The following is a 13,395-nucleotide window of genomic DNA, read 5'->3' on the forward strand; positions in this document are numbered from 1 at the left end:
CTGAGTCTGAGCACACCAGGCTTACACCACAACCACCAAGGAAGCCTTGTTCACCAACTCCCTCCTCCTACCCGCCCATCTGCAGTCCATCACCATGCAGCACTGACCTCTGCTGGCCTGGCCTGGTACTAGAAGAAAGCTGCAGGCTCTCTTCCTACCCACCCCCGCCTCCCCTTTGGGTCTCCTCTCAAGGGCACCACCTCCAAGGCTCAGAGCCATCAGGCTGTGGCTGGTCTGGCTCCAGCTGCTCTCTCATCTCACCCTCTGGACTCCGGCCACTCTGCCTCCTTAACATCCTTGCAGTCATCACATTCTCTCCGTCCTCAGGCTGCTGCACAGGCCGTTCCCTCGGCCTCTCACACTCTTCCTTCTGCCACCCCCTTCAGCTAATTAACTCTTCTAAACCTCTTGCCTCTAGCATCATGACCTCTGACCCCCAACACGGTCAGGTTCTCTCCATTCCAGGCTCTTCATAGTATCATGTACTTCTTGCTTGCACCAAGTACTGTTGTAATTCTGCATTTATTTGTACAATACTTTGATCATCTGGCCCTCACCCTACAGTATGTCAACCCTGCACTTCTGCGTTATTAGTTAAAATTTGCTGGATGAAAGGATATATGCATGTGCCTCACCCAGAGCTGAAATCTCTCTCCCTAACCTCCCCCACTGACCCCATTCTACATGAAGGGTCTCCTCTGATCGCTCTTCCAGGGACCATCCTGCAGGGGGTTGAAGATGCTTATGAGAGCCCCTTGAGGTTCCACTTCCAGGCCTCAACCCAAACTCGCCCAATCCTCAGGCCTTTTCTTCCTAATCCTGGCCACCTCCTGAGCCATGCCACCATACGCCCACATCCTTCTCATGGGACAGAGCCCAAAGTGGACAGTGCTTCAGATGAGGGATCCTTTATTCCGCAGACTCACTCATTCACCAATTATTTATCAAGTGCCTGCTCGGGCCAGGAGAGGGGAGGTGAATTACCCAAGCTGTTTAAGTAGGAGGTTGAAGATTCCAATCTACCTCTCACAATGCCCTTCCTCTCCCTGCTGGGAGTCCAGGGACGTGCCTCCCTCTGAAGACAGCAGTCAGCCCCAAGGCCCTGCTTGGGAGGGCCCTGCCTCACCTGTAAGGCATCTGCCTTGGCCTGGTCTTTCTCCTGCATGGCCTGCACAGTGGGCAGGGAGAACACACTCTTCACGCACGTGTTCACCAGCTCCAACCGTTCCTGCAAACCCAGGACAGGCTGGGAATGACTGGGGAAGAGACAGAAAGTGAGGGCATGGAGTGAGGGGGCACCTGAGGCTGGAGGCCGGAAGTGAAGGGTACAGGGCTGGGACAAGGGCTGAGATTCAGATCCACAGAAGGGCAAAATGAGGTAGGGAGGAGGAGGATGGTGGGGTATAAGTCAGATAGCCCCGGCAGGGCCTGGGCAAGGGGAAGGGAAAAGGCCTGGGACTAGGAAAGGGCCATGCACAGCAGAGAGGCCTCTGAAGATACAGGCAGAGCCTGAGGGTAGCGGGAAAGGGGCTGAGGCTTGGGAAAGGGGCCAAGGTCACCTCAGCTGGGTCAGGGTCTCCATGGCCTGCTGGCGGGCAGAGCTCATGAGAGAATCCTGCGGCTCCGCCTGGATCTGCTTCTGGATGGGGGACACAGAGGTGTCATTGAGGGAGGCAGGCCACCACAGACCACCAGTGCCGCAGCCGCTCCTCAGGGAACGGGGCCACTCTTCAGCCTGGGCCGGCTTCATCCCTGCCTGGCCTCCGGTGGAGGGAGCCAGCTGACTGCTCTAAATCCGGTCCAGAGCACTCAGTTCAAGGCCTTCAAAACAGGCCTCACTCCAGGGCCTGACCCGCCGCACACATGCAGGGCTCAGCAAGAACTGTTTCAGCAGCCCCGTGGTAGGGAAGTCTAAACCGTGGACTGGCCCCCAAACACCATGCATGACCCTTGAAAGTGGTCCAGTTGAATTCCTTTAAAATGTCCTTCCAGTTACTTCTCACTTTTGATCTAGCCCAAACGCCCAATAGATGCTCAATTAATGTTAATTAAATGAACGTATCAGAGGCACGGATTTTTTTTTTCTCTCTTTATAGCTAACTATTGATATAATTCTGGAAACTTCAGTGGCTATCCCAGCCCAAACACTGTGGTGGGTAACTGAGAAGTGACTGCATTTAGCAGAGAGAAAGAAAGTTCCTTCAGAAGTTCCCCCATCAGAAGAACTATGGGGGGAAATAACAGATAAAGTAATAATGACTGCTCCCAGGGGCCTAAGAATTTACAGTGAACTAACCTTTGGGTTCTGTCCTCCAATGACACAGGTTTTTTTAATCACAGTCACTTGCGAGATATTAAGAGTGAGACTCAGGGAAGGGAAGTGACTTGGCCAAGCTCCCTCAAGGTAGATGGGGGGCAGTTCAGGGTGGAGCTGAGACCCATGCCCAAATATCTGTGCCTTGATGTCCTCTGCCCACCCCACCCCAACCCCGCCTCATCAGTGGGTGGACTCAGGACTTCCGCCCCCTCCCCACCCTGATGCCACAGACCCGCAAGCTGCTTGCGCACCATCATCTTCTTCATCAGGGTCTTCTTCTCTTCTTCCTTGTCCAGCACATTCTGGCTCTTCTGGAGGTTGAGGGCACTCCCGACCTCAGGGGCAGCAGAGGGCAAAACCACAGGGTGAGAGCCACATGGAGCCCAGCCCTGGGGCTGCCCTTACACCCCGTCTTTGCACCTGCCACCTGCAGCCAAGCTGCCTGTTCCTCCCCAGCTGCCAGCCCCCAGCATCAGCCCAAGAGAAGTGAGAAACCACAAGGGAACTCGGGGTGGGGGGAGGGGGGTAAAGATTTGAGAAGATGGTGGTGGCAGCAGGTTGAGGATAATCCCTGCAGGTCAGATTTGGTGGAAGGCCAGATATCAGGTTCCGATTGCAAAGCATCTGTCAACTAAGGAAGAAGAGGCAGGAGCTGGTGCGACAGAAAGGGTTCCAACACCTCAAGTTGAAATGTCATCATTAGAGATACCTCGTGAGGGCCTTCTAGCATCAACCCTTTGTAAGAACACCCACTAGTCGGATTAAGGCATTCTGCTACCGGAGAGGGAATACATTAACCAATGTCCCATTAATCTATCAGTTCTCTTTATCTTAAGGTAGAAGAAAAAAAAACACAAAAGAGATAAAATATATAGTAAAGGAAGCAAAACAAGTGTATCTGATGGGCAGTACGTGGGTTAACGATGTTACAAGTTCTTGCCATTCCACCTGGCAAGAAGACAGGTTGTATGGCCTGTCCTGGGCGGACCGCCTGCCTCCAGACTCTGTCTGCCAGCTAGGCTCACCCACACTCCGTGTGTTACACTCACTACCAGCCTGTCCCACTGGCCCTCACCAAGTCCTGAAGATGCTGGCTTTCTCTGCCCTCCCAAGGCCTGCTACATGGCCAAGACCCGGGCTGGGGCTGTGTCCTGAAAAGGGTTGTTCCAGCTTTTCTTCCCCTTTTAGAGACCTTCACAATTCATTCAGTTGTTGAAAAAAAAAACAACTGTTATCAAGCACTTAGGATGTGCTAGGCACTGCTCTAGATTCCAAGAATACTGCTGAGAATAAGACAGACAAAACTCCCTGATTTATGGAGAATGGATTCCAGTGCGAGAGACTGACAAGAAATAAGATAAACTAATAAAGCCATAGAGCAGAGAAGAATCTGGCAGAGAAAAGAGAAATGCTGAGGGTGGAGTGGGAGGTGGAGGGAGAGGGCATCCCAGGAAATCGGTGGCGGGGAGGTGGTTTGGCAGGAAGCATACCAGAGCCATTTTGCCACGATCCTCTCTCTGCCCTGGCACCTCCACCAGGCATGCGGCTTCTTCATCGAAGGCTCCTGCATGTCGTAGTTCCATTGAAGAAAAGAAGAGGGAGGGTAAAGGTACAGTGCAGCAGAATCCCATCTCCCCTTCCGCATGGGGCCCCTCCAAGCTTTACCTCCTCAGCAGCCAGACTGAGCCCCTATCCCTAAAACCCTTCAGGGGCACCCCATGTCCCAGAGCATAAAGCTCGCATCCTTATCAGTGCCTTCAAGGCCCTGCCAGGTCAGTCTCCCCTGCCCACCTCCGCAGCTCACTTCCCCCCACTCTCCCCTCACTCACCATGCTCCCACCACACTGGCCTCCTTCCAGGCCCAGCAGGCTTTGCTCTCAGGCCTTTGCACAAGCTGTTTTCCTCTACCTGGGCCTTTCCACTGTCAGACCCCCTTGCCCAGGTAGAGGATAAGGTCTGCTTGCCCGCCACTCCTCAGAGCACCTCCCCTGACCTTCAGAGTAACGGAGGGCCCACTGTGATCCTGTCATGCATCATTCGGTTCTCTTCTCTTGGTTGTTATCACACTTTATAGTTAAACTCTTACTTGTTATAGTATTGGTTGGCCAAAAGTTCATTCAGTTTTTCCCATAACATCTAACAAAAAAACCTGAACGAACCTTTCGGCCAACCTAATAGATAATTGCTATTTTGTTAGCCCCACAGTTCCTCATCTTTCTTCTGGTGGCAAAGCCTCTGTCTTCCCTGCGGGCTATTCATTTCATATAGGTAGGTGAAGCTACAAGGCCTACCCATCACCCCTCTTCAAATAAGGATGGGCTTTACTCTTGAAATCAATATAATATTTATTATACATCAACTATACTTTAATAAACACACAAATGGATAAAGGTGGATCTGGAAATCATGCTTGCTCGGTAAGAGATTTCCATGCCTCCAGCCACAGTGACTGGTCCAGGTGTGGGCACTTGGCTGAGCAGGGCCCACAGAGTCCTTGACTTAAGGCGATGAGGGGAAGCCCAAGGAGAGAGACCCTGGAGCTTCAGGGACATCTTGGCCACCAACCTCCGGGGTCTACTGGAGGATGGAGTCAACAGTGAGAAGCAAAGACATCTCAGTGATAGTCAATACAGCTAGCACTAAAACATTGGCTTCTTCTAAGCATTCTTGTCCACTAAAGGGAACAAGTCTCCTAGGAGAATGAGGTGATTCTAGGACTCGGGCAGAGAAAGTGCAGGTGAGTCTGAGACATCTTGTACCTGAAAACAAGGAAATAAGCCCAAGAAATTGTGAGGATATGTCAAAAAGACGTAAAAGCTTGCTCAAAGAGTATTCCTTGGTCAAACAGGGGAAAGCTTCTGTATCACAATAAATGATGGTAACAATAGATTATATAGTCTATCAAGTAAGCAAAGAAATTATAAGTCCATGCTAATATAAAAAAAGAAATAACTAAATTGAAAGTTTGATGAGAAATGGGATATTTACATAGTTTCAAAGGATCTCTCTAGTATTTTTTGCATATTTATGACAAAGGGGTAAATAATGACTTTATAGTGGAAAGCCTTGGCAGCAACCATTGAACTCAAGTGATCAAAGTGAACATCACCAGTAATGGAACAAATCAAAATCATACACCACCAGATAGAATGTAGTGAGAAAAACCCAGCATCATGTCTGTGCTATTCCCACCATCTTTGGGAATAGCATGAATAGCATGACATGAATCTGATCATGAGAAAACATCAGACAAGCCCAAAATTAGGCAAATCTTATAAAACAGCTGGCCTATGATCTTCCAAAGTATCAAGGTCATGACAGTCAAGGAAGATCTAGTGGCTGAGGGAAACAAAACAGATGAGACAGAAAAGTGCAATGAATGATTCTGACCTGGATCCTTTTTTAATAAAGGATATTTCTGGGACAATTGGTGACATTTGAATGGAGCCTGAGGATTGAATGGTAGCAGTGTATCAGTGTTAATTTCCTGATTTTGATGGTTAATTTTTATCGTTTTTTATAAGAAACACATACTAAAATTCAAGATTGATAGGGTATCACTTAGCAACTTATCAATTCAGAAAAAACATTTTATACTGTACTTTCAACTTTTCTGCAAGTTTTTATTATTTCAAATTTTTAAAAGAATGATGGATAAATAGAGGCATTTTCAGTAAAAATGGAAAGAGTTTGCAACAGCAGAGCTCACTAAAGCAAAAGGGTGTATTTCAGCCAAAAGGAAATTAATCCCAGATGAAGGTCTGAGATGCAACAAGCAAATAAAAAAAAAAAAGAGGTTAATATTTGGGTAAATATAAGAACATTAACTACATAAAATAATAATAATGTTCATAGAGTTGAGAAAAAGAAAAGATAAAATTAACATACATTACCAGAAGAGCATATAAATGGGAGAGGAGGTGTTAAATGAGGTTAACATGTTTAAATCATCTGGGAGGAAGATAAATGCATTGACTAGTTTGGACGTTGTGATTAATTAAAAACACACGTTGTAGCTTCTCGAGAATCAGTAACAGACTTTAAACAGTATATAACTTCCACACAAGTAAGGGAGAAAAGAGGGAGGAAAAGCAATCTGAAAACCAGAAAAGGAGAAAAAAAGAAATATAGACCAAACAGAATAAAGAATACAATTGCTAATCAACTATAGGCCAATTAAAAATTTAAAAAATGTTTGACTATGCATAATTACATTAAATATAAATGAACTATGGGTTGGAAACAGTATCATCTAATTCACTTTCTTGATCTAGATGCCATTTCACTTTTTATTTATTTGTTTATTTTTGGCTGTGCCGGGTCTTAGTTGCTGCATGGGCTTTTCTCTAGTTGTGGAGAGCAGGAGCTACTCTCTGGCTGCGGTGCACAGGCTTCTCATTGCGATGGCTTCTCTTCTTGCTGAGCTCAGGCTCCAGGGGCGTGAGCTTAGTAGTTGTGGCACCTGGACTCAGCAGTCGCGGCTCCCCGGCTCTAGAGCACAGGCTCAATAGTTGCGGTTTTAGCAACACAGGCTTAGTTACTCTGCAGCGCGTGGGATCTTCCCAAATCAGGAATCCAACTCATGTCTCCCGCATTGGCAAGTGGATTCTATACCACTGAGCCGTCAGGGAAGCCTCAGAAACAGTATTATATAGAAGACAATGCTGCATAAATTGTAGTTTCAATGAAATTCCAATGAAAATCTAACAGATTTTTATTTTGTTCTATGGAAATTGACAAGCTGCTTCTAGAATTAAAATGGAAAAGTAAAGCACCTGGAATAGACAATCCTGACAAAGAACAAATAGACAATCTCGACAAAGGGGAGGAGTCGTACTACTAAATAAAAAGACTTACTGTAAAACACAGTAATTAAGGCAATGGTTGAGGATAGACAAACGAAGAATTAGAAAGAGTCCAGAAATAAACCTACACATATACAGTCACTTGATTTACCTCAAAGTGACACTGCAATTCAGTGGGGGAAATTATGATCTTTTCAATACATGGTCCAGAGCAATTAGATATTCACATGGGGGGAAAATGAGCCTTTTAAGTCCCTCTCTCAAACTATTTTCCAGAATTAATGCACAATGCTTTATAAATTTTATGTGAAAGACAAAACAGTAAAACTTATGGAGGAAAATATAACACTATTGTCATAACTTTTGCATACACATAGCAGGATTATATAAAGAACTTCCACAAATCAATAAGAAAAAGACATCACAAATTTTTTAAATGAACAAAAGACTTGAACAAGCCCTTCATTATAAAGGATGTACAAATTGACAATAATCATATTGAAAGATGCTTAACATCAGTAATCATCAAAAAATGCCATTGAAAACCACATTGAACTGGCATTAGATGCCCACCAGAATGGCTAAAATTTTAAAAACTGACTACCAAATGTTTGTCAGAATGTTGAGCAATTGGAAGTCTCACATGTGAGAGAGTAAATTAATTCAACCACTTTGAAAATTTTGCAGTATCTATTAAAGCTGGACATGTGCTTATGCTATGACCCAGAAATTCCTCTTCTAGATGAAAAAGTATATCTTTGCACTAGAAGACATGTACAGAAGGGTTCAAAGTAACTTTATTCATAATATCCAAAAAGTAGAAAAATTCCAATGTCCGTCAGAATGAATCAACAAACTGTGGTATGTTCATAAGATAGAACACTGCTGCTGCTGCTGCTGCTGCTGTCGCTTCAGTCGTGTCGGACTCTGTGTGACCCCATAGACGGCAGCCCACCAGGCTCCTCCATCCCTGGGATTCTCCAGGCAAGAACACTGGAGTGGGTTGCCATTTCCTTCTCCAATGCATGAAAGTGAAAAGTGAAAGTGAAGTTGCTCAGTCATGTCCGACTCTTAGCGACTCCATGGACTGCAGCCCACCAGGCTCCTCCGTCTATGGAATTTTTCAGGCACTACAGAACAATAAAAAGAATCAACTAGGACACATGCAACAATGTGGATGAATCCGCTAGATATAATGGGCTAAAGAAGCCAGAATCAAAACAGTATAAACAGTAGTATCCTATTGATAGAAAGTTTAAAAACAGGCAAAACTAGTCTATGGTGATACAAATGCGAAGAATTGTTCCTTCTGTGACTGTTGATAACTGAAGGCAATCTTGACCCCTATTTGCCATTTGGCAATGTCTGTAGACATCTTTGATTGTCACAACTTGTGAGGGAGAATGTTCCTACTAGTATCTTCTGCAGAGTCTAGGGATGCATCTTGTGATGCATAGAACAGCCCCCATGCACCCACACCCACAAAACAAAGATCTATCTAACACAAAACGTCAATAGTGCCAAGACTGAAAAACCCTACACGAAGAGCCAACCCACTGGAAAAGACTTTGATGCTGGGAAAGATTGAAGGCAAAAGGAGAAGGGGATGGCAGAGGACGGTTAGATAGCATCACTGACTCAGTGGATATGAATCTGAGCAAACCCCAGGAGATAGTGAAGACAGGGAAGCCTGGCATGTTGCAGTCCATGACTTAGCAACTGAACAACGAACAACCCCAGAAGAAGGGATATTGATTGGAAAGGGTCACAAGGGAAGGTTCTGGGATGCTGAAAAAGATCTGGGTCTTGATATGGGTGGGAGTTACCAATGTGTATATGTAGGTAAATATTCACCAAGCTGTACACTTTAGTAGTGTGCTCTACGTATTTTACTGATACATGTTATATATCTTGGAAAACTTTTTAAAAAACAAATGCAGTTTGAAAATACATTGTTTTTAAAACTACAATTTTATACAATTATCCTACTAAAAAGCAAAGATTGATCCTAAGTAGCCAAAACAATCTTGAAAAAGAACAAAGTTGGCAGACTCTTATTTCCTCCTTTCAAAGTTACTACAAAGCTATAGAAACTAGAACAGTGTGTTACTGGCATAAGGACAGACATAAAGACCAATGGAATAAAATAGAAATAAATCCTCGTATATATGGTCAATTTATTTTTGACAAAGATACCAAGACCTTTCAGTGGAAAAAGAATGCTCTTTTCAATACATAGTGCTAGAAAAACTAGATATCCACATGCAAAAGAATGATGTTGGACCCCTTCCTCACACTGTACACAAAAATTAACTCAAAGTTTAAACTTAAAAGCTAAAACTATAAAACTCTTAGAAGAGAACATAGGAAGAAATCTTCATGACATTGGATATGGCAGTAATTTCTCTTATTTTTCAGACTACAGAATTATTCCATTTAATTCAGCTCAAAAAATACAATTCTTTTCTTTTTTGCATGTTGTTTGTTTTTAGCACTTTAGGGAACACATCGTTTTTTTAAAAGAACTTTTTATTTTGTATTGGAGTATAACCAAAGGCAAAAACTTCTTAAACGTAACACCAAGGTAACAGATAATAAGAGTAGACAAATTGATTCTCATCAACTTAAACACTTGTGCATCAAAGGACAATGTCAAGAGAATGAAAAGACAGCTCACAGAACGGGTGCCAATATTTACCAATTGTATATCTGATAAGGAATTAATATTCAGAATATACAAAGAACTCCTAAACTCAACAACAAAAAAACGACTAAATCTGGGGACTTCCCTGGTGGTCCTGTGTCATGACTCCCAGCTTCAAATGCAGGGGGCATGAGTTTGATCCCTGGTCAGGGAACTAAGATCCCACATGCTGTGTAGCATGCCACAGAATTAAAAATAAAAAATAAAACAATCAAATTTGAAAATAGGCAAAAGACATTATACAAATGTCCAATAAGCATATTAAAAAATGTTCAAAGTTATTCATTAGTCATTAGGGAAATGCAAATCAAAATCACAATTGAAATATTACTTCACACGCTTTAGGATGGCTATTATAAAAGTGTTTTCTAAAATAAATAAATAAATAAATAAAAAGTGCTGGCAAGGAGAGTTTAGTAGTGCAGCAATAGAACCCGTTGTACATTAGAACCTCTGTACATTGTTGAAGGGAGTACAAAATGGTACAGCTGCTATGGAAAATAATTTGGCATTTCCTCAGAAAGCTAAATAAGAATTACTATACGATTCAGCAATTTCACTCCTAGGTATATATCTAAAGGAATTGAAAGCAAGGATTCAGAGACTTGTGAGCTGATGTGTATAGCAGCATTATTCATCACAGCCAAATATTCGTCCACAGACAAAATGTGGTCCATTCATTAGAATACTATCCAACCACAAAAAAGAATGAAGTACTGATTCATGTTACAACACAGATGAACGTTATGCTAGGTAAACCACATACAAAAGAACAAATGTGTGATTCCATTTCATGAGTTACCTAGAGCAGGCAAATTCGTGGAGACAGAAAGCAGGTTAGAGTTCATGTGGGACTGGGAATGGGGAATGGGGAGTTACAGCTTTATGGTGAGACCTTCTATTTGGGATGACAGACAGTGGTAATTTTACACAATATTGTGAGGTGACTAATGCCACTGAATTAAACACTTAAAAATGTTTAAAATGGCAGATTTATGTTATATATTTTTTACTACAATTTTTAAAAGATTTATCAAGTAATATACCAAGAGCCATTGAATTGTGTACTTTAAATGGGCAAATTGTATAGTACGTGAATTATATCACAATAATAACTGGACTCCACAAGTAAAGGAATGAAGCTGAACCCCAGTTTCACTCCATTTCACTTGAACAGATGGATATATTAATAACATTCCAACAAAAATGCCAGAAAGATTTTTTGAGGACCTAGACAAACGTATACAGAAGAATGAGGATGTTTGAATAGCCTCCAGGGCATGGTATGGAGTCTGTTGTCCTTGAAATAATCTTAAGAACTTTAAAGAGGCATTCTTTCAGATATTAATGCATATCTGTAGAGCCATGGTAATTTTTAAAAATTGCAATGTGGTATTGGTAAATGAGCAAATAAAAATATTTGGAGGTATAAATAACTGGGAAGTGATCTTCACAACATCAAAAACTGATGGGGGATTCATTTACATAACTCTTGCACATCAGAAGTGAGTCACAGGTTCAAGACAGGACCCCAAGGCTTCACTCAGGTGGGAACCTGAAAACCTCAGGTCTGCCTGCTCCACTGGTCAAGCTCTGACCTGAGAAGCCAGACCTGAAATTCATCAAGAAAGAAAGGAAGGTATAGTTAGATGACTTGTAATTTGTACAGAATGAAAGTATCATAAGGAATATCATTTTACAGTTAAGAAAATTGGAGCTCAGAGAGATTAAGTAACTCGTCCCAAGTCACACAGCAAGCAGGGGCTGACCACTAGATCTCTCGTGTATAATTAATGTATCGCGTGTTATCCATTATATGGTGTTTCCTTCCTTCCCCTCTCCTCTTCCCTCCCTGCCCTACAAATCTGAATAGAGTTCTTCCAAGTCAGTGCCTTCTCTGGGGCTGGCACTCTGGCCTTACTCACCCTGAGGGATGCCCTGGAAGGCCGTGGAGTCCTTGTTCGTGGTGTCACCAGTGGGGAGCCCCGGCGGGAACTGGCCCACCTCCACACTAGTCATCTCACTCCAACTCCCCAGATTCACCTCCAGAGGCACGGTGTGGATGCTGCTGTCCTCGAAACACTCCTGCTGGCTGCTCAGTGTCAGGGTGGAGGTGTCGCTGAAGATGAGGCTGGAACCCAGGCTCAGAGTCTCCTTGGAGCCCAGGATCAGGGTCATGCACGAGGGTGGCGAAACGGTGGAGCTGGGTCCACGGGTACTGGAGTGCAGGCTGACGACGTCGTTGGAACCAGGAACCAGGGTCAAGCATGAGGCCTGAGTGACGGTCATGTTCAAATCAGACTTGGGGTTGCCATTTGAAGCCACGCTGATTGTTCCCTTGGAACTTGTGTTCCAGACTGCACCAAAGGCTCTATTTGAAACAGATCCAGAGATGTTATGTGAAACCAAGGTAATGGTCTCGTTCGTGTCTGGCATAAGGGACTCAGGAGAACCTGAAGCCGCGTTCAGGTCCAGCTTGGATATGTTCCCTGAGTCCATGCTAGGCAGCTGATTGGAGTCAGGATCCAGAGAAGAAGTTGAGGCTGGAATAAGGAGAGCTTTTGAACCTGGCCTGGAGATGCTGTGGCCCAGAACAAGGGAGTCTTTGGAATAAGGCGTTATAAATGGGTTTGTCTCAGGCCTGGAAGGATTGGAGTTGCTCTGACCCAAATCAAAAAGATTGCTTGAGCGGGAGTTGACAGCCTCCTCCAAATTTGGCCCAGCGTGGCTCCCCGAGCTTATACTGTGGGCCTCTATAGAGCGGGGGCTCAGAATGAGGTTTGAGGCTGGACTTAGGGTCCTCTGTGAGTTAGGCCTTGAGAGGTGATTGGAATCCAAAGCCAGGGCTTCACCAGAGTGGGCAGCAGTGATCTGGAGGGAACCTGGAGTCGTGGACCTGCTGTCATCAAGTCTGGGGGTGTTATCAGACTCTAGGCCAGGGGCCTCCTCTGAGACCAGAATCAGAGTTGGATTAAGATCTGGAACAAGAGCCACGCCAGGACTCAGGGGTGGATTCAAGAGAGTAACAAGGTCTGTGTCCAGACTGGGCCCAGAGATGATGCCAGAGCCCAAACCAGGGGCCTCAGTGGAGTTGAGATTGGGTGTCATGTTCGCGTCTTCACAGAGGACCAGACTAGCCCCTGGACCCAAGGCCATGCCCGGTCTGGAGGTCTGTCAGCGCCACTGCCCCCTTCTGTCCAATAGCTGACTGTCGAGCTCCCTGCAGTGCTCCTGAGAGACAGAAAAGGCAAGTTCAGCCTCACCTATTGAAACCTTTCCATGGCTCCCCATGGATGACCTCCATGACCATGCCCAGCCCACCTGTCCAGCTCCATCCTACTTGGCTCTCCCCCAGCTCTCTCAGCTCCAGCCCCATCCCCTGTGTTCCCTTCTTTGAACACACCCCACCCCCTTTCAGCTCACAGTCCTTAAATGTATTTTCCTTGGCCTGGAACCTCCCCCTACTCTCCTCCCTGATCCTACTCCTCCAAGCAAATGATACATGGCAGTTAATTCCAATGACTTGTTTAGTGGTCCAGCCCCTCCTAGAGATGAGTGGGGACATTGGC

At 44.7% G+C, this 13,395-nt stretch overlaps 1 protein-coding gene across 1 annotated transcript in view; it reads right to left on the minus strand.

The window, feature by feature from the left end:
• MROH7 (maestro heat like repeat family member 7) overlaps window positions 1-13,395 on the minus strand; it is a 66,637-nt gene that overhangs the window by 26,670 nt on the left and 26,572 nt on the right. Inside the window, exons 4-8 of the mRNA XM_061121806.1 lie at window positions 11,752-13,057; window positions 3,808-3,881; window positions 2,569-2,652; window positions 1,560-1,639; window positions 1,127-1,256 (exon numbers count right to left, since the gene is read on the minus strand). Coding sequence (XP_060977789.1) covers window positions 1,127-1,256; window positions 1,560-1,639; window positions 2,569-2,652; window positions 3,808-3,881; window positions 11,752-12,982 — 1,599 coding nt within the window. The 5' untranslated portion in view covers window positions 12,983-13,057. The remainder of the gene's footprint in view (window positions 1-1,126; window positions 1,257-1,559; window positions 1,640-2,568; window positions 2,653-3,807; window positions 3,882-11,751; window positions 13,058-13,395) is intronic.

This window comes from Dama dama, chromosome 20, assembly GCF_033118175.1.
Source record: "Dama dama isolate Ldn47 chromosome 20, ASM3311817v1, whole genome shotgun sequence".
Taxonomy (NCBI): Eukaryota; Metazoa; Chordata; class Mammalia; order Artiodactyla; family Cervidae; genus Dama; species Dama dama.